Consider the following 26,722-nt stretch of genomic DNA (forward strand, 5'->3'; position numbering starts at 1 on the left):
GACATGGGTTATGCAGCCATCAGACATCTCCCTACATAGTGATGACCACTGAAGGAAAAGTTGGCTTTTGAGGGGAAAAAAAAAATGCTGATTAAAAATTTCAGAGCCATAGGTGCAGCCCTATCTAACTCATACAACTAGTACTGTGGCAGCTACAAGCGCATCTCCCTGCTCCTCCTCCCACCTGGAACACGCCACCGTTAAATTTATTTTCCTAAAATATAACTTTCAACAAACCACTCCTGTAATCAGACACGTGTAATGTCCACCCCCCAGTAAAGTTTAAGCTGAAACTTGTTAGACTGGAATTCATCGTGCTCCATCACATCTTCTCTGCTTATCTCCCAATACACCCCTGGAGAAAGCTCTTATTCTGAAATCTCTATGCTTTTCCCTAAACACACTTTGCATTTTCATTTCTTTTTTTAAAAAACAGCTTTATTGAGATACAGTTCACATACAGTTCGCCCACATAACTTGTGCATTTAACAGTTTTTAGTATATTCACGTATATGTGCAACTGCCACCACAATCAATTTTACAACATTTTCATTACCTCCAAAAGAAAACATGTAAACTTTAGTTACCACCCCTCTCTCAAGCACTAAGCAACCACTAATCTACTTTTTGTCTCTATAGAGTTCCTTATTCTGAACTTTCATATGAATGAAATCATATAATATATGATCTTTATGTCTGGCTTCTTTCACTTAGCATGATGCTTTTAAAGTTCATCCATGTTGTAGCATGTGTCAGTACTTCATTCCTTACTGTGGTGGAAGAATATTCCATTGATTGAGCATACCACATTTTGTTTATCCATTCATCCTTTGATGGACGCTTGGGTTGCTTCCACCTTTTGGTTATTATGAATAATGCTGCTGTGAACATTTATGTACAAGTTTTTGTGTGAACATATGTTGTCATTTTTCGTGGGTACATACTTAGGAGTGGAGTTGCTCGGTCTGCTTTGAATTTTTAAATCTTGGCCCTTGACCTTTTCTCCCAATGAAATGTTTCTTCCACTCACCTCTCTAGCTAAATCCTCCTCATCCTTCAAGACCCAGCAAACATCCTTCCCCACCCACTCAGCCACCCCTGTGCCCCTCAATTCATGGTGACCTTTCTCCTCTAAACTTCTAAAGAATCTGTTAATCTCTTACCTATACTTGGTACTTCTTTTTTTCTACAAACATGTTTTTGAGTACTGACTATCATATTTCACTGAATCTTAGACACCATTGCTTGTAAGACACGTAGGGTTTTTTTTTTTTTCTTAATGTTCCTCTAAGAAAAAAATGCTGTCAATTAAACTGTGAGACTCCATCAACTGAAAGCACTTCCTGATTTGGAAACTATTAAAAGTGAAAAAAAGGTATGTCTTTGAATAAATGAACTTAGGCATTTCAAGACAGTATGCTAGATACTGAGGATACAGAAATGAGTAGCAAGGAGGCTCTGACTTGGAGAAAGGGGAAATAATACAGAATAATCACAACTGCCATTTTTTTGTCTGGCACTAAGCCAAGCACTCTACATATTACAGTGAATATCTAATGCCTTTGTCACTTGGCATCCAATTTGCTGCCTTCTGGGAAAACTACCTGGAATTTCCTTGGGGAAACACCTTTCCCAACTCTCAGTGGTTTGAATGGGGCTATGTCCTCTCCAAGCCCCAGGAGTGGGCACATGACTCAAGCCTGGCCAATCAGGACAGTGCTCCCTTCTGGACCTGGTGATTGATTCAGGATAGATATGTGGCCCAAGGTAGACCAATCAGAGCTCTTCCTGAGACATTTTGCCAGAACCATAGGAAAAGAAGTCCTCTACTGACTGGGACCACTAGCTATAGAGTGTGAAAGTCTAAAGCAGCATTGTCTAATAGGATTTTCTGCGATGATGGATATATTCTATATTCATGCTGTATAGTACAATAGCCAGTGGTTATTGAATGCTGGAAATGAGGCTGGTATGACCAAGGAAATAAAATTTTAATTTTATTTAATTTTAATTAAGTTTAAGTCACTTCATGTGACTTGTGGCTACCGTATTGGATAGCACAGTGCTAGAGCTTTGGTGGCTTTGCTTTGACATGTGGAGAATATGCCTGAGAATGACATCATCATTAAGGAAACAATCAAGAGATGAAAGGAGTCAGATTCCTGAAGACATCATTTGAGTTCCTGGAGGCAGCTATGCCTAAATCTATCATACTCTTCATTCAATCAACAAATATTTATTGAGTGTCCATTATGGGCTGAACATTACACAAAAATGAACCACCCCCCCCCCCAAAAAAAAAAAAAAGCTAAATGTCCCTGCCATCATGGAACTTACATTCTAGTCAGGGAAAATAGACAACAGACAAATGGATATGTAAAATATATAGTATGTCAGATAATGCTAGGTGCCAGGGATAAAAATAAACATGGAAAGGGCCATAGGGCATGCTGGGATAGAGGTGGGAATTGTCGCTTTAAATGTAGCGGTAAGGGAAAGCTTCACTGAGCTTATATTTGAGTAAATATTGGAAGTAGGTGTAGGAGGCAGCTAATGCTATGTCTGGGACAGACTGTTCCAGGCAGAGGGGAACAGCAAGAGAAAACTCCCAAGGTAGGAGGATGCCTTGGGTATACTAGAATGTTCATTTTTCTTGGTCTTTTTACGCAAGTTAATATGGTTCCTTTTTTGCTTAATCCACTTGAGTTTGGTTTCTATTATTTGCCCCCAAATTACTTTTTGATTTAGTTTTTGCTTACATCATTTGAGTTGGATTTCTATAACTTGCAACCAGAAGAATCCTGACTAATCCAAGTGTGGTAGTCTGAGTAATGGTCCCCCAAATATTCCTAATCCTAGGTCCTAATCCCTGGACCTCTGAATATGTTACCTGAAATGGCAAAAGAGACTGCAGATGTGATTAAGTAAGGATCTTGAGATGAGGAAATTATCCTGGATTATCTGGGTGGACCCTGTGAAGACACACTGGTCTTTATAAGAGGGAGGCAGAGCAAGATTTGACACAGAATAAGAAATCAATGTGACCACTGAAGCAAGATGCTGTACTGCTGGCTTCAAAGCGGGAAAAAGGGGATGGAAGGAACGCGGTTCTAAAAGGTGGAAAAGGCAAGGAGATGGATTCTCCCTTAGAGCCTCCGGAGGGAGCATGTCTCTGCTGATATCTTGATTTTGGCCCAGTGAAACTCATTTTGGACTTCTGACCTCCAGTAGTATAAAAAAAAAAATGTGTTGTTTTAAGCCACAAAATTTGTGGTAATTTGTTATAGCAGGCACAGGAAACGAATACACTGAGTGTCTCTCATAGAGTTGTTGTGGGATTAGATAAGGTGATACAGGAAAAGTCCTTGTCACCGTGCATGGATTTACAAAATGCTCAATAAATATGAGCATATTATTAAGACCCAGTGGTCCAGCCTCTTGGCCATTTGTCATCCTCCATCCCTTGACCCACCCCCCCACATCCCACTGTACAAAGACGTCACCAACCTGAATTGCCACATCTGAAAAATTATCTCCTGTTTCTTGGAAGATATCTCCTAGTCGGAAAATGGGACACTGTGGATTCTGAGTCTTGTGAAAGGTGCAAGTGACGTTTATATCCGGCAAGATGTTTCTCCTGCACATAATGGAAAGCAAACAAACAAACATCTCTATTGAAAACTGGGATCCATCTCTTTCATAAGAGTGAACCAATATGGTACCCGGGCATCATGAGGGCCTCCAATGATTCTGCCTCCTGGGATTTACACCCTTGTGTATTCTCCTCTCATATCGTACAGTGTTGGTCTCTGTGACCAATAGTATACGACAGAAGTGATAGTGTGTCTCTTCTGAGATTAGATTATAAAATACAGTGGCTTTCATCTTGGTTACTGTCTCACTTTCTTGCTCTTTGGCTTGGATCTCTTGCTCTGGGAAAGCTGGCCACCATGTCCTAAGGACACCCAAGCAGTCTGAAGGAGAGGTCCACATGATGAAGTACTGAGCCCTCCTGCTGACTGTTGTGTGAGCGAGCTTGGAAGAGTATTCTCCAGCCCCAGTCCAGTCTGGAGATGAGAGCTTGACTGCAACCTGAGAGACCCTGAACCAGAACCGCCCAGTGAAGTCATACCCAGATGTCATTCTGGGATGCACAGAAACTATGTGAGAAAATTAAAGTTTGTTGCTTTTAGTTTCTAAGTGTTGGGATGATTTGTTACACAGCAGTAGATAACTAATATAGCCAGACATTCTGGGTGCTTACGTGGTGTAGTTGTGTCTGGGGAAGTCAATATTATTCTTGATGAGCACAGTGAAGTTTTCAGCACTGCCCAAGAGCGCAGGCCTGAAAGAGAGGAATGAAAAATGGGGATCAGTGACTACAGGGACCAAAGGAGTCAGTGGGCCAATGGACCAGAGGCTCTGGTTTCTTGCTTGGGTCAATATGATGGATGAAGAGAAATGCAATCCACTGGGAAAAACCTTCCAAAATTCTCCAGCTTCTCCAGGAAGAATTTCTCCCTTCTTAAGACCCCTGTGGAAGGAATTCCCTGGTGGTCCAGTGGTTAGGACTCTGCACTTCCATTGTAGGGGGCACGGGTTCGATCCCTGGTCAGGGAACTAAGATCCCGCAAGCCACGTGGCATGGCCAAAAAAACCACAAAAAACAAAAGAGACCCCGTGGCATTTACTGTAATACTTCTCACTCTGATATAATTATATGTTTAGTTATGCATAGTGGTATGTTGGTAAACATTTAATAACCAGCTCTCCAGGAAAACAAAAAGCCCTGATATTGTAGGAGTTACTGATTATTGTGGTATAAATACTCCCACCCTAGCTGATTTCAAGCTACCAATAGAACATCAGTGAACTTGGAGTTGGGAAGGGATGAGCAGAAACGGCTCAGAGCTCGTACAAGCCAGCTCCAGCACACTCCTGTTTGTATCTTTCACAATAGGCTTTGTGATCCTGCAGGGCTGAGACAACTTTCTCATCTTGGCATCCTCAGCCTTTAGCACAGGGCCACACATATATAATTGACTCTATCATTCACACTCTAGAGGCTCTGAGTAGTGTAAAATTCTCCATGAGTGAGAGGAGCCCAAATTCTCGACTGCTGGAAGGTCCACCCACCATCCATGCATTCATTCATTCAACAAATATTTATTGTACTGGGCATGGGGCTGAGCACTAGTGATGTAGTGATGAAAAAGACAGTCGAGGTTTTTGTCCTTGTGGGGTTGACAATCTGTTAAAGATGGAGAGAACTGGCTCCATAAAAAGATACCACTGTTGCCTGACATGCCTGAGTAGGTGGCAGATGTTTATTGGGAGAAGCACAGGCTAAAGGTGGAGGGTATTTGGAAGGGGACATCAAGAATGATCTGCTTTGGGGGACTTCCCTAGTGGCATAGTGGTTAAGACTCCACGCTCCCAATGCAGGGGGCCCTGGTTCGATCCCTGGTCAGGGAACTAGATCCCACATGCATGCCACAACTAAGGACCCCGCTCGCTGCAACTAAGACCCAGAGCAACCTAAATAAATAAATAAATAAATATTAAAAAGACAAAGAAAAGGACTTCCCTGGTGGCACAGTGGTTAAGAATCTGCCTGCCAATGCAGGGGACATGAGTTTGATCCCTGGTCTGGGAAGAACCCACATGCCGCGGAGCAACTAAGCCCGTGCGCCACAACTACTGAGCCTGCGCTCTAGAGCCCGCAAGCCACAACTGCTGAAGCCCATGCGCCTAGAGCCCGTGCTCCGCAACAAGAAAAGCCACCACAATGAGAAGCCTGCACACCACAATGAAGAGTGGCCCCCGTTCGCCGCAACCAGAGAAAGCCCACGTGCAGCAACGAAGACCCAATGCAGCCAAAAAAAAAAAAGAATGATCTGCTTTTTATTCCAGGACTTCCAGAGCCCAACTTTGGCTCTATTGGAGACATAACTATAGAGAACACTGTAATTTTTTGCCTGTCCAGCAACAATTCCCCCTTTGGCAGTAGCACCTCAATTTTCTCCCTTTGGGGAAGCCAGGTCTCTTCCACTCTCAGCCCACTCTCATCTCCTGCCCATCCCTACAGCTCCCAGGGCGGGCAAGTGATCCAGAGCTGGTTAAACAGTGTAATCTAATCCCTTGACTGCAGTGATAGGTTCATAGATTGTCACATGGCTTAGGCCACTGAGAACATTACAGGATTTTTGTGGGAACTGTTGGGAAAGAAAAACTCATTTTCTCTAGGATTATTAGTAGCAAAGACAGTGTAAACCTGGAGTGCCCCAGACCACAGTGTAAGGAGAGCCAGAATGGAAGAAAGAATAGTTAGGGGCTGGGGAGAGGAGGAAGGTGGAGGAAGAGAGAGAAAAATCTTAAGACATCATTTGAAAGCCTTGATCAAGCCATGCCTGAAGCTAGTATTTCTGGACTTCTCATTTACATGAGTCAAAAAACACAAGCCAAAAAATTAACAGTCCTTTTTATCTGAAGCCCGTTAAAGTTGTTTTTTTTTTATACTTAAGCTTTTTTTAAAAAATTTATTTATTTTTGGCTGCATTGGGTCTTCGTTGCTGTGCGCGGGCTTTCTCTAGTTGCGATGAGCAGGGGCTACTCGTCGTTAAGGTACGTGGGCTTCCCACTGCGGTGACTTATCTTGTTGAGGAGCAGAGGCTCTAGGCATGTGGGCTTCAGTAGCTGTGGCTCGTGGGCTTTAGAGCTCAGGCTCAGTAGTTGTGGCTCGCGTGCTCTAGAGCTCAGGCTCAGTAGTTGTGGCACATGGGCTTAGTTGCTCCACGGCATGAGGGTTCTTCCCGGACCAGGGCTCGAACCCATGTCCCCTGCATTGGCAGACGGATTCTTAACCACTGCGCCACCAGGGAAGCCCCCCAGTTAAAGTTATATTTGTCCCTTGCACACACAAAAAATCTGATTTACGACAGATTCCTGCTATATGCCAGACCCTTTGCCTTTAGAACATTCTAAACCCCACACTTCCTGGGCAATACTCTAAGAATCAAAGGACTACAGGATCCCCTTTACTCCTCTTTCATGACACTTATAATTTTCTATTATGAATTACAGCCCTCTGTACCTGTGTCTTATCTCTTCTATCGGTTTGGCCAAAAAGTTCGTTCGGGTTTTTCTGTACGATGTTACGAAATACCCAAACAAACATTTTGGCCAACCCAATATTAGATTGTAAGAGCCTTGGGACCTGCTGCATATCTGGGTCTTCTTGTATTTTACAAAAAATTTAGCACTGCCTCCCTTGTGTATGGTTACATGTAAAATAAATATCTAACACCTACTACATGGTAATGGATGTGTTGGACGAACAACTAAATGAATCATCTTAGTAATCCATTCGTATAACATCTAAGAAACTAAAGTTCCAGGAGTTACTTGCCCAGGGTCATGTAAAATTGCAGCCCAGGGCCCAGAACATTACAGATACACAGTATTTATCTGATGAATGAATGGTGGCAGAGCCAGGACTGAAAACCACAGGCAATCGAGAAGCCTCTTGCCTTGAACTAGGGACTCCTTGAATGTAGGCTGATGTCCCACCCAGGTCCTGAACATTCATTCGGTGACAAAGAAACTTCCCTGACCTACAAATGAACCAGGGTTGTGCCATTAACAATTGAGGGCCGGACTGGCTGATACTGCCTAGTGCTTCCCATCCTGACGTAGGAAACTTTTGCCTGAACCTTCTAAGAAGTCAGTTTGGGGAAGTCTTCTCTTTGCCCCAGAGATGCTGATAGTGTGGCCCTGAGTCACATTTGTCTTGAGCTGCACTGTCCAATATAGTCCAACATCTCCTAGGCATTTGTGGCATGTGTGACTATTTAAGTTAAAGTAAAGTAAAAATTCAGTTCAGTTGTGGTAACCACATTTCAGGTGCTTAATAGCCACATGTAGCTAGTGGCTACCATATTGGATGGTGCAGGTACAGAGCCTTTGCATCATTGCGGAAAGTTCCATTGGACAGTGCTGGTCTAGAACCACCACATGTCTAGGGGCAGATCATCTGTGTGTGTGTTATTGGGCATTTACTGTGTGCCAAGCACAGGGCTCACTTTGCAATCACTGTACAAGTATTATCTCATTTAATTCTCACAACAGCCCAGTGAAGTAGGTGCAATTATTATCCTCATTTTATTTTTTAATTTTTTGGCCCCGCCGAGTGGCACGTGGGATCTTAGTTCCCTAACCAGGGATTGAACCCGTGCCCCCCTGTGTTGGAAGCTCGGAGTCTTAACCACTGGACCACCAGGGAAGTCCTATTACCCTCATTTTAAAGACAAGGAAACTGAAGCTCAAAGAGGTTAAGCCACTTGTTCAAGGTCACACAGCAAGGATGTGTTAAAGCCAGGATTTGAATCCAGCTCTCCTTATTCTCTGCTGAAATGCAGCCCTCCCAGTGGTTTCTGAGATTTAACATCAAGTTCTGCCCTCTGGGCCTGACCTTTTGTGTTAAAGAGAAGAGTCAATACAGGGGACCACCAAATCTGTATGTCACTATGAACATTTAACTTAAGAAAACTGCCCTCCCCTTCCATTCCTTTTCCTTCCTTTTCTTCTCCCTTCCCTTCCTCTTCCTTCCTTTTTCCTTTTTCCCCTCCCTCCCTCCCACCTTCTCTTCCTTAATCACTCAGTACAGACACTGGCAGTCTGAAAGGATCCTGCTGTAGCACTGGAGGAGGTACCTGGGGGTGCCCTGGAAGGTACTGGGACAGCCAAGGGACAGGGGCACCCACGGGTGCTGAAGGTATTAGCTATTTACCAGTTGGTATGGAATGATTTCAGTATTTTAACAACTATCAGGGGCCTCTCAGAGACCACTAGTGTGCCTGGCACAGGAGCCACCAAGCCAGTAAGCCCTGGGACTTGAGGGGACGGTGCTGAGAAGGGAAGTCGGAACAGTGCCTGGCAGAACCTCATCTGCTCAAAGCTGAGGGCCACCGTGTCTGTCCCCTCCCTACAACTCACTCTGGGGCCTTTTCCACTGCCTCCACGGGACACCAGGCGGAGACTTCACAGGTCTTCTGCTTCCCTTTATACTCTATACACCTGCCGGTCTGGATTCCTGTGGGGGTCAAGGGGTCGTAGAAGCACAGGTATGAAAGAACGGGTGGTGGTGGGGGGGAGGAAACTCCACTCAACTCAAGCAAGAGACTATGTTTTTCAACCCAAGCAGTTTCAGTTTCCATGAAACCCATCCAAACCACAAACTTACATACGAAAAAACAAGCAAGCAACACATAGAACAGTAAGCTTTTCAAAAAAGGATCAAAGAGAACACAGAAAGACCATGGATGCCGTTCGATTTTTTTGGTTTCTTTGCAAGAAAAGATGGCTGAGGGGGGGAGCTGAACAGGGTATATTCTTTTGCCTCGTATAAATGGACTAGAACTTGGCTTCTAAACAGGCATCTGAGTCCCTCTAGGTGCATACAGCATGTACCAGGATGTACAGAGCCATGGAGTAAGCATGGCGCATCTTCCTGGAGTATCGGTGTCATTAACAAATTTTTGAGGGGAAAATTAAATAGTAAATAATATTAATGACCTCTCCACCAACTCAAATGCATATGTATTATGGGATGGAATTGAATATTCATATGCTTTTTTGTGTACAGGTGTATGATAAACAATGATGGTTTTTACTTTTTCTTTTTTGTGGTAATATTTTTATTATGTGCCTTAAGTTAAAACAAGAGCTTTGGAAATTCTGAAGGTTAATATTGTCCCCAGGTGCCCTGGGGGTACACATTCATCCTTTTCAACCTTTGGGGAAATTCAAGAGGAAACACTTAGAACACTCAGATGATGCTATAGGCCATTCAGTTTTTCTATCAATGAGAACCCTGAAGGGGCTAATTCTGCGAGGTTTTCAGGAGCTGCTCTCACTGGGAGTTAGAGTCACATTCATAGTCAGCAGCTGGTCCTCTGGGTTCAGAGTCGAGGCATGGGGCAGGTACAGGCTCATCCATGGCCTGGGGAGGGTGGACGAAGGCCGCTGAGAGCCAGAGGCTAAAAATCTGGGCATCTCGAATGTCACCAAGATTCCAGACCATCCACCCACGGGGTCTCAGGAAAAGATACAGAACATACCTTTGCTCTTTGGACCCATCCATCCCTTTTTACAGCCCCGGTCAGAGGAACAGAGCGTCCCGCGGGTGGGGTACTGCAGAGAGAAGGACAAGGTAGTGAGGAATAAGCATCGTGTGTCCCTGCGATACAGAAGGGCAGATGTCTATGTCCACACAAAAGCTTGCACATAATGCCAAGAAAACGGAGCAGCCCAAATATCCACCAGTAGATGAATGGACAACTAAAATCCAGGACATTCATCCAGTGGAATGTTATCTGGCTGGCCACAGATAGGAATGAATGAAGTACTGGTACCTGCTACAATGTAGATGAAACTTGAAACATGATGGATGCTAGGTGAAAGAAGCCAGATACGAAAGACCACATATTGTATGATTCTGTGTATATGAAATGTTCAGAACAGGCAAATCCATGGACAAAAGGGTGATCAGTGGTCGCAGGGGCTGAGGGAAGCGGGAATGGGAGTGACTGCTAATGGATATGAGGTTTCATTTTGGAATAATGAAAATGTTCTGGAAACTGATAGTGATAATGGCTGCACAGCTCGGCGAATATACTAAAAACCACTAAATGGTACACTTTAAAATGGTGAATTTTATGGTATGTGAATTACATCTCAATAAAAAATAAAAATTAATGAAATTCTAAGAAGCGTATGCCAGGGGCCACTTTCGGGGACAGCCCTTGTGTTGGAGAGCAGGGGGCCTGGTTCAAGCAGCCCTGTGGCTCCAGAAACAAGTGAAGCGGACAGGCACAAAGTCTCAGCAGGAAATGTGGAAAGAAAGGACTCCAGCCAGCACTCTCTCCTGGCCTGAGAAAATGAGGTCAATCAGCTTTCCATAAGAGCTGAGGACAGAATGAGGAGAAGAAAAATGAGATGACTTGGTTTATGCATACTCGGCTTCCCATTTTTCAGGGACCAGGTTTACCGGCCCGTCTTGGGGAAACCAGAACCTCTGTGAAAATAGCCTCTTCTGTGCAATTTTACAGAGCTTCAGGGGAGTCCCCAGGCTTGGACCCAGGTACAACCAGGTTCGGCAATAGCTGCACCCTTTTCTAGCTGAGTGGCCTCAGCCAAGGAACTTTGCCTCGCTGAGCCTCAGTTTCCTTCCCTGTAAAAGGGGAATGAACAGATTTGTCTCATATGGTTGTTGTGAAAATTAAATGAATTATGATGAGAAAGGGTTTAGCACATGGCTCTTGCTCAGTGAACGTTTCCTGTAGTTTTCAATCTCTTTCATGTTCTCTTTTCTTCCCAAGTTGCTTTCTTCCTGTTACCCAGCATGTCCTTGGTTTGCTGCCCTTGTGACCTCCAACTACACTATGAACCATTTGAATACAAGGCCTGGGTCATATCTTTGTAGTTTGAGTGCCTGATACATAGTGGGTCTTGATGAATGTGGAATGAATGAATGAATGAACAAATGATCATTTACTGTGGCTCATGGGAAGCTATGTTATTTTGATTATTGACTGGAAAGAAATCTCAGGAAAGAAGATAAACTGACTCTATTTTACTCTCCAAAAGAAATTCCAAAATTAAAAGAAAATAAAGACGTGGGACTTCCCTGGTGGCGCAGTGGATAAGACTCCGCACTCTCAGTGCAGGGGGCCCGGGTTTGATCCCTGGTCAAGGAACTAGATCCCACATGCATGCTGCAACTAAGAGTTCGCATGCCGCAACTAAGGAGCTGGCGAGCCGCAGCTAAGACCCAGTGCAACCAAATAAATAAATAATAAATAAATATATATATTTTTTAAAAAGACGTTTTAATCATCTCTTTTTGTGGTTGTCACATGCGTTGACGATGGCCACAAATTCTTTGTCGCTCTTGCCATTGGGAGGTAGAGGGTTTCCCCTTCCCTTTGAAGCTGGGCTGGCTCTGACCAAATAACCAACAGAAGGCAGTGGAAGTAATGCTGTGTCAGCTCTAGTACTGAGCCTGGGAGGCCTGGAAGCTTCTTTTGGTTTGGGGGAACCTGAGCTGCTATGAGGAAGTTTAGAAAGACTATGCGGAGAGACTCTGAAAGGAGGAGAAGCCTTGAGAGTCCCCGGAGAGGAAGAGAAGGCCAGCCATCCCGGAACCCCAGCTGAGCCTCCGAATGGTGCTAGCCCCAGCCGCTATCCGACTGCAGCGCCGTGAGAGATCCCATGCAGATCCCAAGATCAGCAGAACTGCCCAGCTAAGGTCAGTCAACCACTGAACTATGAAAGCTCGTAAAACGCTTGTTGCTTTAAGTCCACCAGGTTCAGGGTAGTTTGTTATGCAGCAATAGATAATTATAACCAATGTCTCTTCATTTTGGTGTACCACTGGGGTTTGGCCATATTTACTGAGTCAAGCCCTGTCCTTGACTTCCACCTCTTGATCAGAGTTAGGGTGGGTGTCAGTATGCAAAGAGAGGAGGCGAATATCCCATTAGAGCAACCCAAACCAGCTTGGGTCACAGGTTAAAATCCCAAGAGTTACATAGCGTTCTCTGGGCTGCTGTTTGAGTTCCAGTCAGTCTGAGTGACATCCTGTCTGAGAAAGAGTAACTTGTCATTCGAACCGTCACAGCTCGCATTTATCCAGTGCTTACAATGTATTATGCCTTGTTTCCAGCCTGTCACAGAGATTCGCTCATTTGTTTCAAAAATCCTAAGAGCTAGGTTTTGTAATTAGCCCCATTTTGCAAATGAACATATCAAGGCACAGAGTGGTGAAGCTACCTGCCCAAAGTCACAAAGCTAATACGTCAAGTATTAAACCATTTACAGTCTAGCTCCTAAATCCAGGCTCTGGGCTACCCTAACTGTCTCCCTTACCAGTCTCAGTAACTTGAAAAGTGCTGTGGGGGACTTCCCTGGTGGTCAAGTGGTTAGGACTCCGAGCTCTCACTGCTGAGGGCACGGGTTCAACCCCTGGTCGGGGAACAAAAATCCCACAAGCCGCAGCAAGCCAAAAAAGAAACGAAAAGGAAAGCATCTGTGCAAAGTACCACAGGGGTGGAGGGTAAGTAGCAATTCCAGAGTATGGGAAGCAAAACTGGCCCCAAACTGGCCCCAAACTGGACACAATTTTGGATGCTGCTGGGAAGGGAGGTGGGAGGGAGTGTTTAGTTGGACTGATGCCTGCTACTTCGTTAGAGTAGCAGGAACATTTAAGGGGAGATGGGGGCAAGATAAACATAGAGAGGTCTACTTTTAGGGGAACGTCATTGAGATAGACACCACGGGAATGTTAGCTTGTTTCCAAGTTTAGGTAGAAATGATGCCAAAGACTGTAATGAGATAGAGCTTATCCACCCTGATCTCTCAGACACTCAGAAATCTAGGCCTTGTCACCAGAGTAGGCTGACGAGCAAGACCCACAGGCAAGGCTGGTCTTCCCCACAGGCTGGGGACCTGCTCAATATTGCCACAGCGTTGTGCCCCTCAGTTGGGACGGTCCCTGGTAAAGCGCAGGTGAGTTACTCGAGAGGGGAACAGCAGGAGTGTGTTGCCTAGACAAATTTTGCTATAGACAAACTTACCAGAATAGCTAGTTATCACTTTACAGAGCAGAGAGCAGGACTGGGATGGGACAGAATAGGGCCAGTATGTTTTGATAGGGAAGAAAGTTTTCCAGAAAAAGTAGGGGAAGGTGGAGAGTACGGAGAGGGCAATGCTCCCATGTCTCCCTCCTTCACCACTACCCACTCCCGCCTTCACCAGTACCCACTAGCCATGTCTCCCGCCATCACCACTACCACCCATGCAGTCTGGGAAAAACTGCATGGGTGGTAGTGGTGACGGCAAGAGACATGGGAGCATTCCTACCTGATATAGAGCCTAAAACTCTAAGAAGTGGGATGAAAAATCAAACTTGATTCCCAGGCTGGCCCTGCAGGCAGTTCACAGTGGACCGTGGCAGAAGCTGTGAATGAGGACAACTGGATTCTAAGCTTGGCTCTGCCTCCAGCAAGCTGTGTGACATTGGGGAGGTCACTGAACCTCTCTGATCTTTGTGCTGACCTGTAAAATGGGGCTGGGAATGCTGTTACCCCCCTAAAGTTCAAGTGAGGCTCCACTGAAACATGAGGTGCTGTGCAAAGGCCAAGGATCCCTGTTGTCATGAGCTGCACAGGGAGTGAGCGATGGAGAAAGGGGGCCTTGAGCTGCACAGGCTCCTAGTGCTGGAGCTGGAGACCCAGGGGGACAGATCAAGATCTGGTGGTTACAGAGGGAGAACTACAACATCTTCTCGCCCTTTCCACCCAGCCCAGATCTACACCCCTGCTTTGTAGCAAGCAGAGGCTCAGTAAATATTCGCAGGCTCCAAAACACGCCTGGTGTCAGTTTCCATTTCCTCTGACCTGTGTCTCTTCCAGGAACTCTTGTCACCCATCACATCTTACCTCAGGACACAACCCTTGCTCTTGGCCTTCTATCTTGAGAAAGTTTGTCATCACAAAAAAAGAGTTCCCCTGCAGAGAAAAAGGAGAGAAGGCAAATGTAAAGCCCTTGAGAACAGAACTACTTAATCATAGTAATCCAGCTGGCCAAGTGCCTGGGGGCAAACCTTTCCACTCTTCTAAGTTTCAGTCTAGAAATCAGGGTCTGGAAGCAACTGACAGCCCTGAGGCCTAATAGCAAAGCTGGATGAGCCGCCCTGCTGAGCTGAGGGAGAGCAGAGGAACAGTTCAAATTGATTGAGCATTGGTTTTCCATTCCAGCCTCAAAAGCAGCCTTTTCATTTTTCGGACACAGTGAAAACCCATTAAGTTGAAATTCAAGAGACCTGGGGAGGCAGAGGTGGAGGTGTCACCTCCATCAGAACTCTGTTCAGATTATCCAGGACTTTAATGAAAGGGCAGTAGGTCATCCCACCACCTGGGAAATAGCTGGAGGTTTTAATGACCCACTGTTAGAGACAAAAACGGATAGCAGCTTGGCTTTTATGGTTTCGAAAAGCTTTCCAGCTCCCAAGGGCTGCCAACGTGCCCTTTTGTCCCTCCAACCCCCCATCTGTTCTTTTTTGTTCTCAACCCCACTTCAGTTTCTCCCTTTTGAGAATTCTACTTTCATTTTCGATTCTTGCAAATTGAGACAATCTCATGCCCTTTCTTTGTGAGCCACACCCTTCCTTTCCCTTGTGCAAAACTGTACCCAAGAGTGTTTTTCTGGAGACATTTTTGTTGATAAAATGTCACACAAACAATATAGAAGGGCTGGTCCCCTCTAGGCAGAAAGTTCTTTACCTTTCTGGATCTAGGCAAAGTTTGCTGACTTGATGGCCCTGCTTCTGAAAAACTGTGTATAAATCAAGTGTGAGTGAATCAAATCATGTTTTCAATGCACCAGGACACACTGCTATTTTGAGAAACCCTGTAGGACTTGATAAAGCAAAGAATCATCTCCTTCGAGTTGCTGGATCTGACCCAATTTTGCAATTTTTAGGTTTTCTCAGTTGGGATTTTCACAGAGCTTTTTAAATGGGGCCAGTGTTTTTCTGGAGTGAGGCTCTAGGTCCCAGGGAGGGGTGCGAGGTCCTGGGGACAGTGACCAGGGACGAGTCCTGGGAGGATGCTGATAAGTGCTCACCTGCAAGGGGACAGTGTAATCTGCCGTGTCGAAGACATTCCACACTACCTTCTTCAGTCCGTTCTCCATAATCTCCTTTTTCACCTCTCCCACCCCTTTCACCTTGGCATGCACAGAACTGATGACAGGTTCTTTCCATTGGTACCGCTTGTCATTCACCAAAGCAAAGCTAAATGGCAGACACAGAAAAGCATCAATGGTTTTCTCAAGTGAGGCACAGTGCATTGGTTTTGGATGCAGGTTCTGAAAGTCACCTCCATTAAAATCCTAGCTTGCTGGGTGACTTCGGGCAAGTGACTTGCCATCTCTGTGACTCATTTTCCTTACCTGTAAAATGGGAAGAATAGTCATACCTACCTCATAGGGTTGTTGTGAGGATGGAACGAGATATGCATGCAAACTCCACAGCGCTATATCTGGAGCATGGTGAGCTTTCACTACATAGAAACTATTGGCCCCAATACCAACTTCTAATATTGCCTAATATACACCCTAATTTATAGGTTGCCTTCTCAAATACCAAAGTCCACCCCAGGTTGGTCCACCAGCTTTGTTTTGGGGCTCAGTAACACATTAGCATCTTTTTAAGGGTGTGTCCAGCAGGTCAGCCTCCTGTTTTCCAGAAACACCCACCTGATTTACAAATAATATGGATAATAGCAGCTACCCTTTATTGAGCACTTAATACATGCCATGTGCTCTGTATGCATCCTCTCCTTTAATGTTCACAACAGCAATAGGAGATAGTTACTGTAATCATCACCCTTTTGTAGATGAGGGAATGGGCTCAGAGAGGTGAAGGAACTTGCCCAAGGTTACACAGGTAGTCAGTGGCAGGACTGAGGTCCTTGATTGGTCTACCTTATAGCCCAGAGCCAGACCTCTTAACCATGTACTGTACTTGTACCTGCATCATGTGGCTCTGCCTCTGGTTTCCTGCCTTTTGATCCATTCATTAGCTGTTAGTATCTTCTTTAGAATATGAATCTAAATTATATGGTGGGGGAAGAGAGGGAGAAAGTGGAATTGATAACTAAAAATGGTAGATTCCATCCCCATTTATCTCTTTTCCCTGTCTCCCATTGCCCTGAATAATTGAGTTTATTTTATGTTTTATTTTGGGGGGTTTTTTTGGCCATGCCGTATGGCACATGGGATCCTAGTTCCCTGACCAGGGATTGAACCCACACCCCCATGCAGTGGAAGCATGGAGTCTTAACCACTGGACTGCCAGGAAAGTCTCTTAAGAGTTTATTTTAAATGCTTTGTTTATTCATTTGGCAGGTACCTATTTTGGTCTCTTCCCTCTGCTCAGTCTCTGATATCTGAATGATATTAGGAAGTCTAAGCCAATGGATGCCCTCTATGAGCTGACATTGGGAAACCAAGACACAGTGGGCCAAGGCTTGGTCCCAGCTGTTCTCAACCTTGGCTGTACAGTATAATTACTTAGGGAGCTTTCAAAATTGCAGCTCCCCAGTCTTATCCCTGGAAACTCTGATTCAGAAGGTCTGGAGAGTTAACCAGGTACCTATATATTTTTCTAAAGTTGATTTTAATGCACTGCCAGGGTTGAGGACCCCTGGGACACTCACGGAAAGACAGGTCACATTTGGCAATATGAAGTAATGTACATTTGAAATGCATTCCCCACGCCCCAACAATTCCACTCTTAGGTACGTGCCCCAGAGAAACCCTCAAACATGTGCCCAAGGAGTCATATACAAGAAAGTATAAAGTTGTACTATTTGCAATAGGGAAAACTGGAAATAACCTAAATGTCCTTGAACATTGAATGGGTGAATAAATTGTTGGATTCATCCAATGGGATGTTCTGCAACAGTGAAAATGAATGGAGAGCTGCTTGTATCAATATGGAAATAACATAATATTGAGTAAGCAAAGCATGCCATAGAATGAGAGAAAGTTTAAAGAAATTCAAAAAACATTATATACTTAAACAAATACCTGTCCACGCATATTCATAGCAGCACTATTCACAATAGTCAAAAGGTGGAAACAATCAAAATGTTCATTAAAAGATGAATGGATAAACAAAATGTGGTCTATCCAAACAATGGAATATTATCTACCCACAAAAAGGAATGAAAGGATGCACATGTTATACTGTGGATGAACCTCAAAAAACATTGTGCCAAGTGAAAGAAGACAGACACAAAAGGCCACTTAGTGTATGATTCCACTTATATAAAATGTCCAGAATAGGTAAATCCATTGAGACAGAGAGTGGATTTATGGCTGCCAGGGGCTGGGAGAAGAGGTAAATTGGAAGTAACCGCATAATGAAGTTTGCGTTTTGGGAGATAAAAATGTTTTGGAACTAGATAGAGGTGGTGGTTGCACAGCATTGTGAAGGCACTAAATGCCACTGACTTGTTCACTTTAAATCGTTGATTTTTATGTTCTATGAATTTCACCTCAATTAAAAAAAGGAAACAGGAAACTTCCACAAGCCTCTTAGATAGATAGCCTCATCCATCAGAGGGCAGACAGCAGAAGCAAGAACTATAATCCTGCAGCCTGTGGAACAAAAACCACATTCACATAGACAAGATGAAAAGGTAGAGGGCTATGTACCAGATGAAGGAACAAGATAAAACCCCAGAAAAACAACTAAATGAAGTGGAGATAGGCAACCTTCCAGAAAAAGAATTCAGAATAATGATAGTGAAGATGATCCAGGACCTCGGAAAAAGAATGGAGGCAAAGATCGAGAAGATGTAAGAAATGTTTAACAAAGACCTAGAAGAATTAAAGAACAAACAAACAGAGATGAACAATACAATAACCAAAATGAAAACTACACTAGAAGGAATCAATAGCAAAATAACTGAGGCAGAAGAACGGATAAGTGACCTGGAAGACAGAATGGTGGAATTCACTGCTGCAGAACAGAATAAAGAAAAAAGAATGAAAAGAAATGAAGACAGCCTAAGAGACCTCTGGGACAGCATTAAATGCAACAACATTCGCATTATAGGGGTCCCAGAAGGAGTAGAAAGAGAGAAAGGACTTGAGAAAATATTTGAAGAGATTATAGTCGAAAACTTCCTAACATGGGAAAGGAAATAGCCACCCAAGTCCAGGAAGCACAGAGAGTCCCATACAGGATAAACCCAAGGAGAAACACGCTGAGACATGTAGTAATCAAATTGGCAAAAATTAATGACAAAGAAAAATTATTGATAGCAGCAAAGGAAAAATGACAAATAACATACAAGGGAACTCCCATAAGGTTAACAGCTGATTTCTCAGCAGAAACTCTACAAGCCAGAAAGGAGTGGGATGATATACTTAAAGTGATGAAAGGGAAGAACCTACAACCAAGATTACTCTGCCCAGCAAGGATCTCATTCACATTTGATGGAGACATCAAAAGCTTTACAGACAAGCAAAAGCTAAGAGAATACAGCAACCCCAAACCAGCTCTACAACAAATGCTAAAGGAACTTCTCTAAGTGGGAAACACAAGAGTTCCCCAAACAAAACACAAATGTTTTGTTCCCACAAAAACCCAAAACAATTAAGAAAATGGTAATAAGAACATACATATCAATAACTACGTTGGACGTGAATAGCTTAAATGCTCCAACCAAAAGACACAGGCTTGCTGAATGGATACAAAAACAAGACCCATATATATGCTGTCTACAAGAGACCACTTCAGACCTAGGGACACATACAGACTGAAAGTGAGGGGATGGAAAAAGATATTCCATGCAAATGGAAATCAAAAGAAAGCTGGAGTAGCAATGCTCCTATCAGATGAAATAGACTTTCAAATAAAGAATGTTGCAAGAGACAAGGAAAGACACTATATAATGATCAAGGGATCAATCCAAGAAGAAGAAATAACAATTATAAATATATATGCACCCAACATAGGAGCACCTCAATATATAAGGCAACTGCTAACAACTATAAAAGAGGAAATCGACAGTAACACAGTAATAGTGGGGGAATTTAACACCTCACTTACACCAATGGACAGATCATCCAAGCAGAAAATTAATAAGGAAACACAAGCTTTAAACGACACAATAGGCCAGATAGATTTAATTGATATTTATACGACATTCCATCCAAAAGCAGCAGATTACACTTTCTTCTCAAGTGCACACGGAACATTCTCCAGGATAGATCACATCCTGGGTCACAAATCAAGCCTCAGTAAATTTAAGAAAATTGAAATCATATCAAGCATCTTTTCTGACCACAACGCTATGAGATTAGAAATGAATGACAGGGAAAAAAACGTAAAAAATACAAACACATGGATGCTAAACATACGTTCCTAAATAACCAAGAGATCACTGAAGAAATCAAAGAGGAAATAAAAAAATACCTAGAGACAAATGACAATGAAAACACGATGATCCAAAACCTATGGGATGCAACAAAAGGAGTTCTAAGAGGGAAGTTTATAGCTATACAAGCCTACCTCAAGAAACAAGAAAATCTCAAATAAACGATCTAACGTTACACCTAAAGGAACTAGAGAAAGAAGAACAAACAAAACCCAAAGTTAGCAGAAGGAAAGAAATCATAAAGATCAGAGCAGAAATAAATGAAATAGAAACAAAGAAAACAATAGCAAAGATCAATAAAACTAAAAGCTGGTTCTTTGAGAAGATAAACAAAATTGATAAACCATTAGCCAGACTCATCAAGAAAAAGAGGGAGAGGACTCAGATCAATAAAAGTAGAAATGAAAAAGGAGAAGTTACAACAGACACCGCAGAAATACAAAGCATCCTAAGAGACTACTACAGGCAACTCTATGCCAATAAAATGGACAACCTGGAAGAAACAGACAAATTCTCAGAAAGGTATTACCTTCCAAGACTGAACCAGGAAGAAATAGAAAATATGGACAGACCAATCACAAGTAATGAAATTGAAACTGTGATTAAAAATCTTCCAACAAACAAATGTCCAGGACCTGATGGCTTCACAGGTGAATTCTGTCAAACATTTAGAGAAGAGATAACACCCATCCTTCTCAAACTCTTCCAAAAAATTGCATAGGAAGGAAAACTCCCAAACTCATTTTGTGAGGCCACCATCACCCTGATACCAAAACCAGACAAAGGTACTACAAAAAAAGAAAATTACAGACCAATATCACTGATGAATATAGATGAAAAAATCCTCAACAAAATACTAGCAAACAGAATCCAACAACACACTAAAAAGATCATACACCATGATCAAGTGGGATTTATCCCAGAGATGCAAGGATTCTTCAATATACATAAATCAATCCATGTGATACACCATATTAACAAATTGAAGAATAAAAACCATATGATCATCTCAATAGATGCAGAAAAAGCTTTTGACAAAATTCAACACCCATTTATGATAAAAACTCTCCAGAAAGTGGGCATAGAGAGAACCTATTTCAACATAATAAAGGCCATATATGACAAACCCAAAGCAAACATCATTCTCAATGGTGAAAAACTGAAAGCATTTCCTGTAAGATCAGGAACAAGACAAGGATGTCCACTCTCACCACTATTATTCAACATAGTTTTGGAAGTCCTAGCTATGGCAATCAGAGAAGAAACAGAAATAAAAGGAATACAAATTGGAAAAGAAGAAGTAAAACTGTCACTGTTTGAAGATGACATGATACTATACATAGAGAATCCTAAAGATGCCACCAGAAAACTACTAGAGCTAATCAATGAATTGGTAAAGTTGCAGGATATAAAATTAATGCACAGAAATCTCTTGCATTCCTATACACTAATGATGAAAAATCTGAAAGAGAAACTAAAGAAGCAATCCCATTTACCCCTGCAACAAAAAGAATAAAATACCTAAGAATAAACCTACCTAGGGAGACAAAAGACCTGTATGCAGAAAACTATAAGACACTGATGAAAGAAATTAAAGATGATACCAACAGATGGAGAGATATACCATGTTCTTGGATTGAAACAATCAATATTGTGAAAATGACTATACTACCCAAAGCAATCTACAGATTCAATGCAATCCTTATCAAATTACCAACGGCATTTTTTACAGAACTAGAACAAAAAATCTTAAAATTTGTATGGAGACACAAAAGACCCCGAATAGCCAAAGCAGTCTTGAGGGAAAGAAGCATTGCTGGAGGAATCAGACTCCCTGACTTCAGACTATACTACAAAGCTACAGTAATCAAGACAGTATGGTACTAGCACAAAAACAGAAATATAGATCAATGGAACAGGATAGAAAGCCCAGAGATAAACCTACGCACCTATGGTTGACTAATCTATGACAAAGGAGGCAAGGATATACAATGGAGAAAAGTGAGTCTCTTCAATAAGTGGTGCTGGGAAAACTGGACAGCTACGTGTAAAAGAATGAACTTAGAACACTCCCTAACACCATACACAAAAATAAACTCAAAATGGATTCGAGACCTAAATGTAAGACCAGACACTATAAAACTCTTAGAGGAAAACATAGGAAGAACACTCTTTGACATAAATCACAGCAAGATCTTTTTTGATCCACCTCCTAGAGTAATGGAAAGAAAAACAAAAATAAACAAATGGGACCTAATGAAACTTAAAAGCTTTTGCACAGCAAAGGAAACCATAAACAAGATGAAAAGACAACTCTCAGAATGGGAGAAATATTTGCAAACGAATCATCAGAGAAATGATTAATCTCCAAAATATATAAACAGCTCATGCAGCTCAATATTAAAAAAACAAACAACCCAATCCAAAAATGGGCAGAAGACCTAAATAGACATTTTTCCAAAGAAGACATACAGATGGCCAAGAAGCACATGAAAAGCTGCTAAACATCACTAATTATTAGAGAAATGCAAATCAAAACTACAATGAGGTGTCACCTCACACCAGTTAGAATGGGCATCATCAGAAAATCTACAAACAACAAATGCTGGAGAGGATGTGGAGAAAAGGGAACCCTCCTGCACTGTTGGTGGGAATGTAAATTGATACAGCCACTATGGAGAACAGTATGGAGGTTCTTTAAAAAACTAAAAATAGAATTACCATATGATCCAGCAATCCCACTACTAGGCATATACCCAGAGAAAGCCATAATTCAAAAAGACACATGCACCCCAATGTTCATTGCAGCACTATTTACAATAGCCAGGTCATGGAAGCAGCCTAAATGCCCATCGACAGACGAATGGATAAAGGAGTTGTGGTACCTATATACAATGGACTATTACTCAGCCATAAAAAGGAACGAAATTGAGTCATTTGTTGAGACATGGATGCATCTAGAGACTGTCATACGGAGTGAAGTAAGTCAGAAAGAGAAAAACAAATAACATATATTAACGCATATGTGTGGAACCTAGAAAATGGTACAGATGAACCATTTTGCAGAGCAGAAATTGATACACAGAAGTAGAGAAAAAAACGTATGGACACCAAGGGGGGAAAGCAGTGCGGGGTGATGGGGTGGTGTGATGAATTGGCAGATTGAGATTGACATGTATACACTGATGTGTATAAAATGGATGACTAAAAAAAAAAAGGATGACTAATAAGAACCTGCTGTATAAAAAAAATTAAATTAAAAAAGGAAAAAATATTTTTTATAGATATAGACATACGTTGTAGAAGTATTAAAACAAACATAGAGGGCTTCCCTGGTGGTGCAGCGGTTGAGAGTCCACCTGCCGATGCAGGGGACATGGGTTCGTGCCCTGGTCTGGGAAGTTCCCACATGCCGTGGAGCGGCTGGGCCCGTGAGCCGTGGCCGCTGAGCCTGCGCGTCCGGAGCCTGTGCTCCGCAACGGGAGAGGCCACAGCAGTAAGAGGTCCGCGTACCGCAGAAAAAAAAAAACAGAAAAAACAAAAAAACATAGAATAACAAACACCAAATTCAAGGGGGATATTTATAAGGGAAGATGAAAGAGAATGGGATAAAGGCTAGGTTTTCAGGGAGCAAAAACTGGGTTAGTAATTAAGTTTGATGGTCCTACCTGAGTGTTTATTATTCTCGATATATTTTCGTATTTCTATAACATTCATCAAGAAAGCTCATCAAGAAAGACGCTGGGTTGGCCTTCCCTGGCCTTCCAGTGGGTAAGACTCCACACTCCCAATGCAGGGGGCCTGGGTTTGATTCCTCGTTCGGGAACTAGATCCCACATGCATGCCTCAACTAAGAGTCTGCATGCTACAACTAAGAGTCCGCATGCCGCAACTAAAGATCCCACATGCCAAAACGAAGATCCCACGTGCTGCAGTTAAGACCTGGTGCAGCCTAAATAAATAAATATATTTTTTAAAAAATGAAAGACGTTGGGGCCAGAGATCCAGATTTGAGATCCAATCAGCATATATGAGACAGAGCTATTCAATGTAATTCCATAGACAAATACAGTAATACTTACTCAACAATATATTTCAGTCTAGCATCACAACGTGCACATGTATGTGCAATGTTCTTTTGTGCTGGATGCTGCAACAGCCTCCCAGTATAACACTGGGTCAGTTTGGCCCTCCATTTGGGAAGCTCAGTCTCTCATATTCATCCCAAAATGCACAACATGTTATAGATCAGCCTTAATGGAATCCAACCCTCTCATAAATCAGAAAACTTGCCTTTATATAATAATGAACATATCATTTTAAGAATTGGGGCTTCCCTGGTGGCGCAGGGGTTGAGAGTCCGCCTGCCTATGCAGGGGACACGGGTTCGTGCCGTGGTCCGGGAAGATCCCACATGCCACGGAGCAGCTGGGCCCGTGAGCCATGGCCGCTGAGCCTGCGCGTCCGGAGCCTGTGCTCCGCAACGGGAGAGGCCGCAAAAGTGAGAGGCCCGCGTACCACCAAAAAAAAAAAAAAGAATTAAAATGCTTCAGAGATGCGTCAAAGGGAAAAAAAAGGAAGAGAAAGAGTTTGCAGTATCCTGCCCTATGGAAGGAACATTCTAATGACTGTCCCAGCAGCTCTCTCCTCACCTGCTTTGTGACTCAGACAAGCCATGCCACCTCTCTGGGCCATGGATTTAGTCCCTGAATGAGGGGATAACTGCCTGGCTCCCTAATCCCTATGACCTTTTGTCTCTAAGAAGCTACTATTCTCTGCATTCTGAAGAGGGCAAAACCACTGGTCCCTGGAGCGAACAGGGCAGCTGGGGTTTCAGCCGGGCCTTGTAGGATGAGTAGAGAGCGGGGAGAGGAAAGCTGAAGAGTCTGGGAAGGTGGAAGAGAATGAATGTGATAGAAACCTGGGTCCTCACAGGCCAGGCTGGCTGAAGAGGAGAGCTGTAGAGGGGCAGAGGAGGGAAGGATGGAGAGTGAGGTCAGCCCAGGGAGTCCTCAGTGGCACACTGCACCTGACTCACCAGATGTAGAGCAAGGTGCCCACTATGAAGAGCTTCTTCAGAGTCCCAATCCATAAGTTTTCAATGAGAACAACTTTCGCAGACGTATGCTGGCATCTCAGGTGGAATCGACTGTAAGCCATGGTAAGAGAGTCCTCAAAGCACCACGAGGAGGAAGTGCCTCTCAGCAAAGCCTGACTTGCCCTCACAGAGCTCACTGAACAAAGGTGACACTAGAGTGAAAGGATGTGACCTGAAAGTGAACTACCCTTCCATCAGGTTAACTGACGCTTACACCGGGGGCCAATAGATATTTTCGTGGGCCTCCAAGAGAACCATTGGTCCTGCACCCTCTGTGCCTCATGGAGAAGTTGAGCCTGCATCCTCTGTGTCTTATATTTAAAATCCCAGGAGAAGAATCTGATTATGTCCAACCCTGATCCATTCAGCTGTAGGCGGAGGTCAGGAAAGGGCCAGGGGCAGCCAGAGATGCACCGAGAAGCAAGTGGAGGAGAGCCTGCATCCCCAAGGCAAGTTAAATGCCGGTTGTGTTAGTTTCCCTTTGCTGCTGTAACAGACCATCATGAACTTTGTGACTTAAAATAACAGAAACATTTTTCTCTTAGTTTTGGGGGTCAGATGCCTAGAATCATTCTTACAGGACTAAAATCAAGGTGATGGCAGGCCTGGTCCCTTCTGGAGCTCCACTAGAGAGTCTGTTCTCATCTCTTCCAGCTTCTGGAGACTGCCTTGGTATCCCTGGGCTCACAGCCGCATCACTCCAGCCTCAGCTCCTCTTGTCACAGCTCCTTTTTTTGATTTTGACCCTCTTGCCTCCCCTTGATAAGGACTCTTGTGATCACACTGGGGCCACTCAGATAGTCAAGAATAATCTGTCCATCTCGAGACCTTGAACTTAATCACATCTTCAAAGTTCCTTTTGCCACAGAAGGTGACATATTCACAAGTTCCAGAGATTAGGACATGGAGATTTTGGTGTGGGGCGGGGAGGCATTATTCAGCCTGTTCTACTCTGCCCCGCCTTTCCTTGAGCTAGCTAGTGAGAGGGTTCAGTTTCTTGTAACCCACAGCTTGGCTAAGACATCACCCGCCCTTCTAATACACTTTGACTATTGCACTTCTTCTCCACCATCTAGTATACCTGGAAAACCCTTCCTTTTCATACTTCCCAAACTATGTCCCCCTCATTCAAAAAACGCCTACTGCAGAACACAATACTTTCTACGCATCCTACTGTATGGAGAGCAGAGAGTGAGTCCTAACCTATTAGTTAACGTTTACCAGCTAGAGGAAATATAATGGATACATGTAAAGGCATTGAGCTCCAAAACTCAGTTATGCATATACAGGCCATGGACCACCCAGATTGGCAGAGGTTTAACTTAGAGACCCAAAATTTTAAATAACTCTAAACCCATATTAACCAATGTTATGTTATATCATCTAGAAAACAAAACCCAAAAAACTAGTGTTGTCTAAAACTTTGGTGAGAGAAGTAGAATATTCCACATGAGGGTGGTGATAAGCCAATGCCCTATGCCCTAATTAGGCAGCAAGCAGTGGGAGCCCCGAGTTCAGGTCTTATAAGCCACATTTTTTAAGAGAATCCCTTTTGCTGTTGTAAAAGTAGAAGTTTCACAGAAAAGCACAAAGAACATGAAAAGGTTCCAAC

At 43.3% G+C, this 26,722-nt stretch overlaps 2 protein-coding genes across 2 annotated transcripts in view; one reads left to right on the top strand and one right to left on the bottom strand.

The window, feature by feature from the left end:
- The window catches only part of P2RX7 (purinergic receptor P2X 7), a gene marked incomplete at both ends in the record, with an annotated part of 52,389 nt that overhangs the window by 15,701 nt on the left and 9,966 nt on the right, over window positions 1-26,722 (bottom strand). The window contains 6 exons of the mRNA XM_082667845.1: window positions 3,508-3,637; window positions 4,265-4,345; window positions 8,995-9,091; window positions 10,119-10,191; window positions 14,499-14,567; window positions 15,685-15,853. Coding sequence (XP_082523971.1) covers window positions 3,508-3,637; window positions 4,265-4,345; window positions 8,995-9,091; window positions 10,119-10,191; window positions 14,499-14,567; window positions 15,685-15,853 — 619 coding nt within the window. The remainder of the gene's footprint in view (window positions 1-3,507; window positions 3,638-4,264; window positions 4,346-8,994; window positions 9,092-10,118; window positions 10,192-14,498; window positions 14,568-15,684; window positions 15,854-26,722) is intronic.
- Window positions 12,149-26,722, top strand: part of IFT81 (intraflagellar transport 81) — a 142,857-nt gene continuing 128,283 nt past the window's right edge. The window contains exon 1 of the mRNA XM_082667841.1: window positions 12,149-12,307. The gene's annotated coding sequence lies outside the window, so the exon portion shown is untranslated. The remainder of the gene's footprint in view (window positions 12,308-26,722) is intronic.

This window comes from Grampus griseus, assembly GCF_964374135.1.
Source record: "Grampus griseus genome assembly, chromosome: 12".
Lineage (NCBI taxonomy): Eukaryota > Metazoa > Chordata > Mammalia > Artiodactyla > Delphinidae > Grampus > Grampus griseus.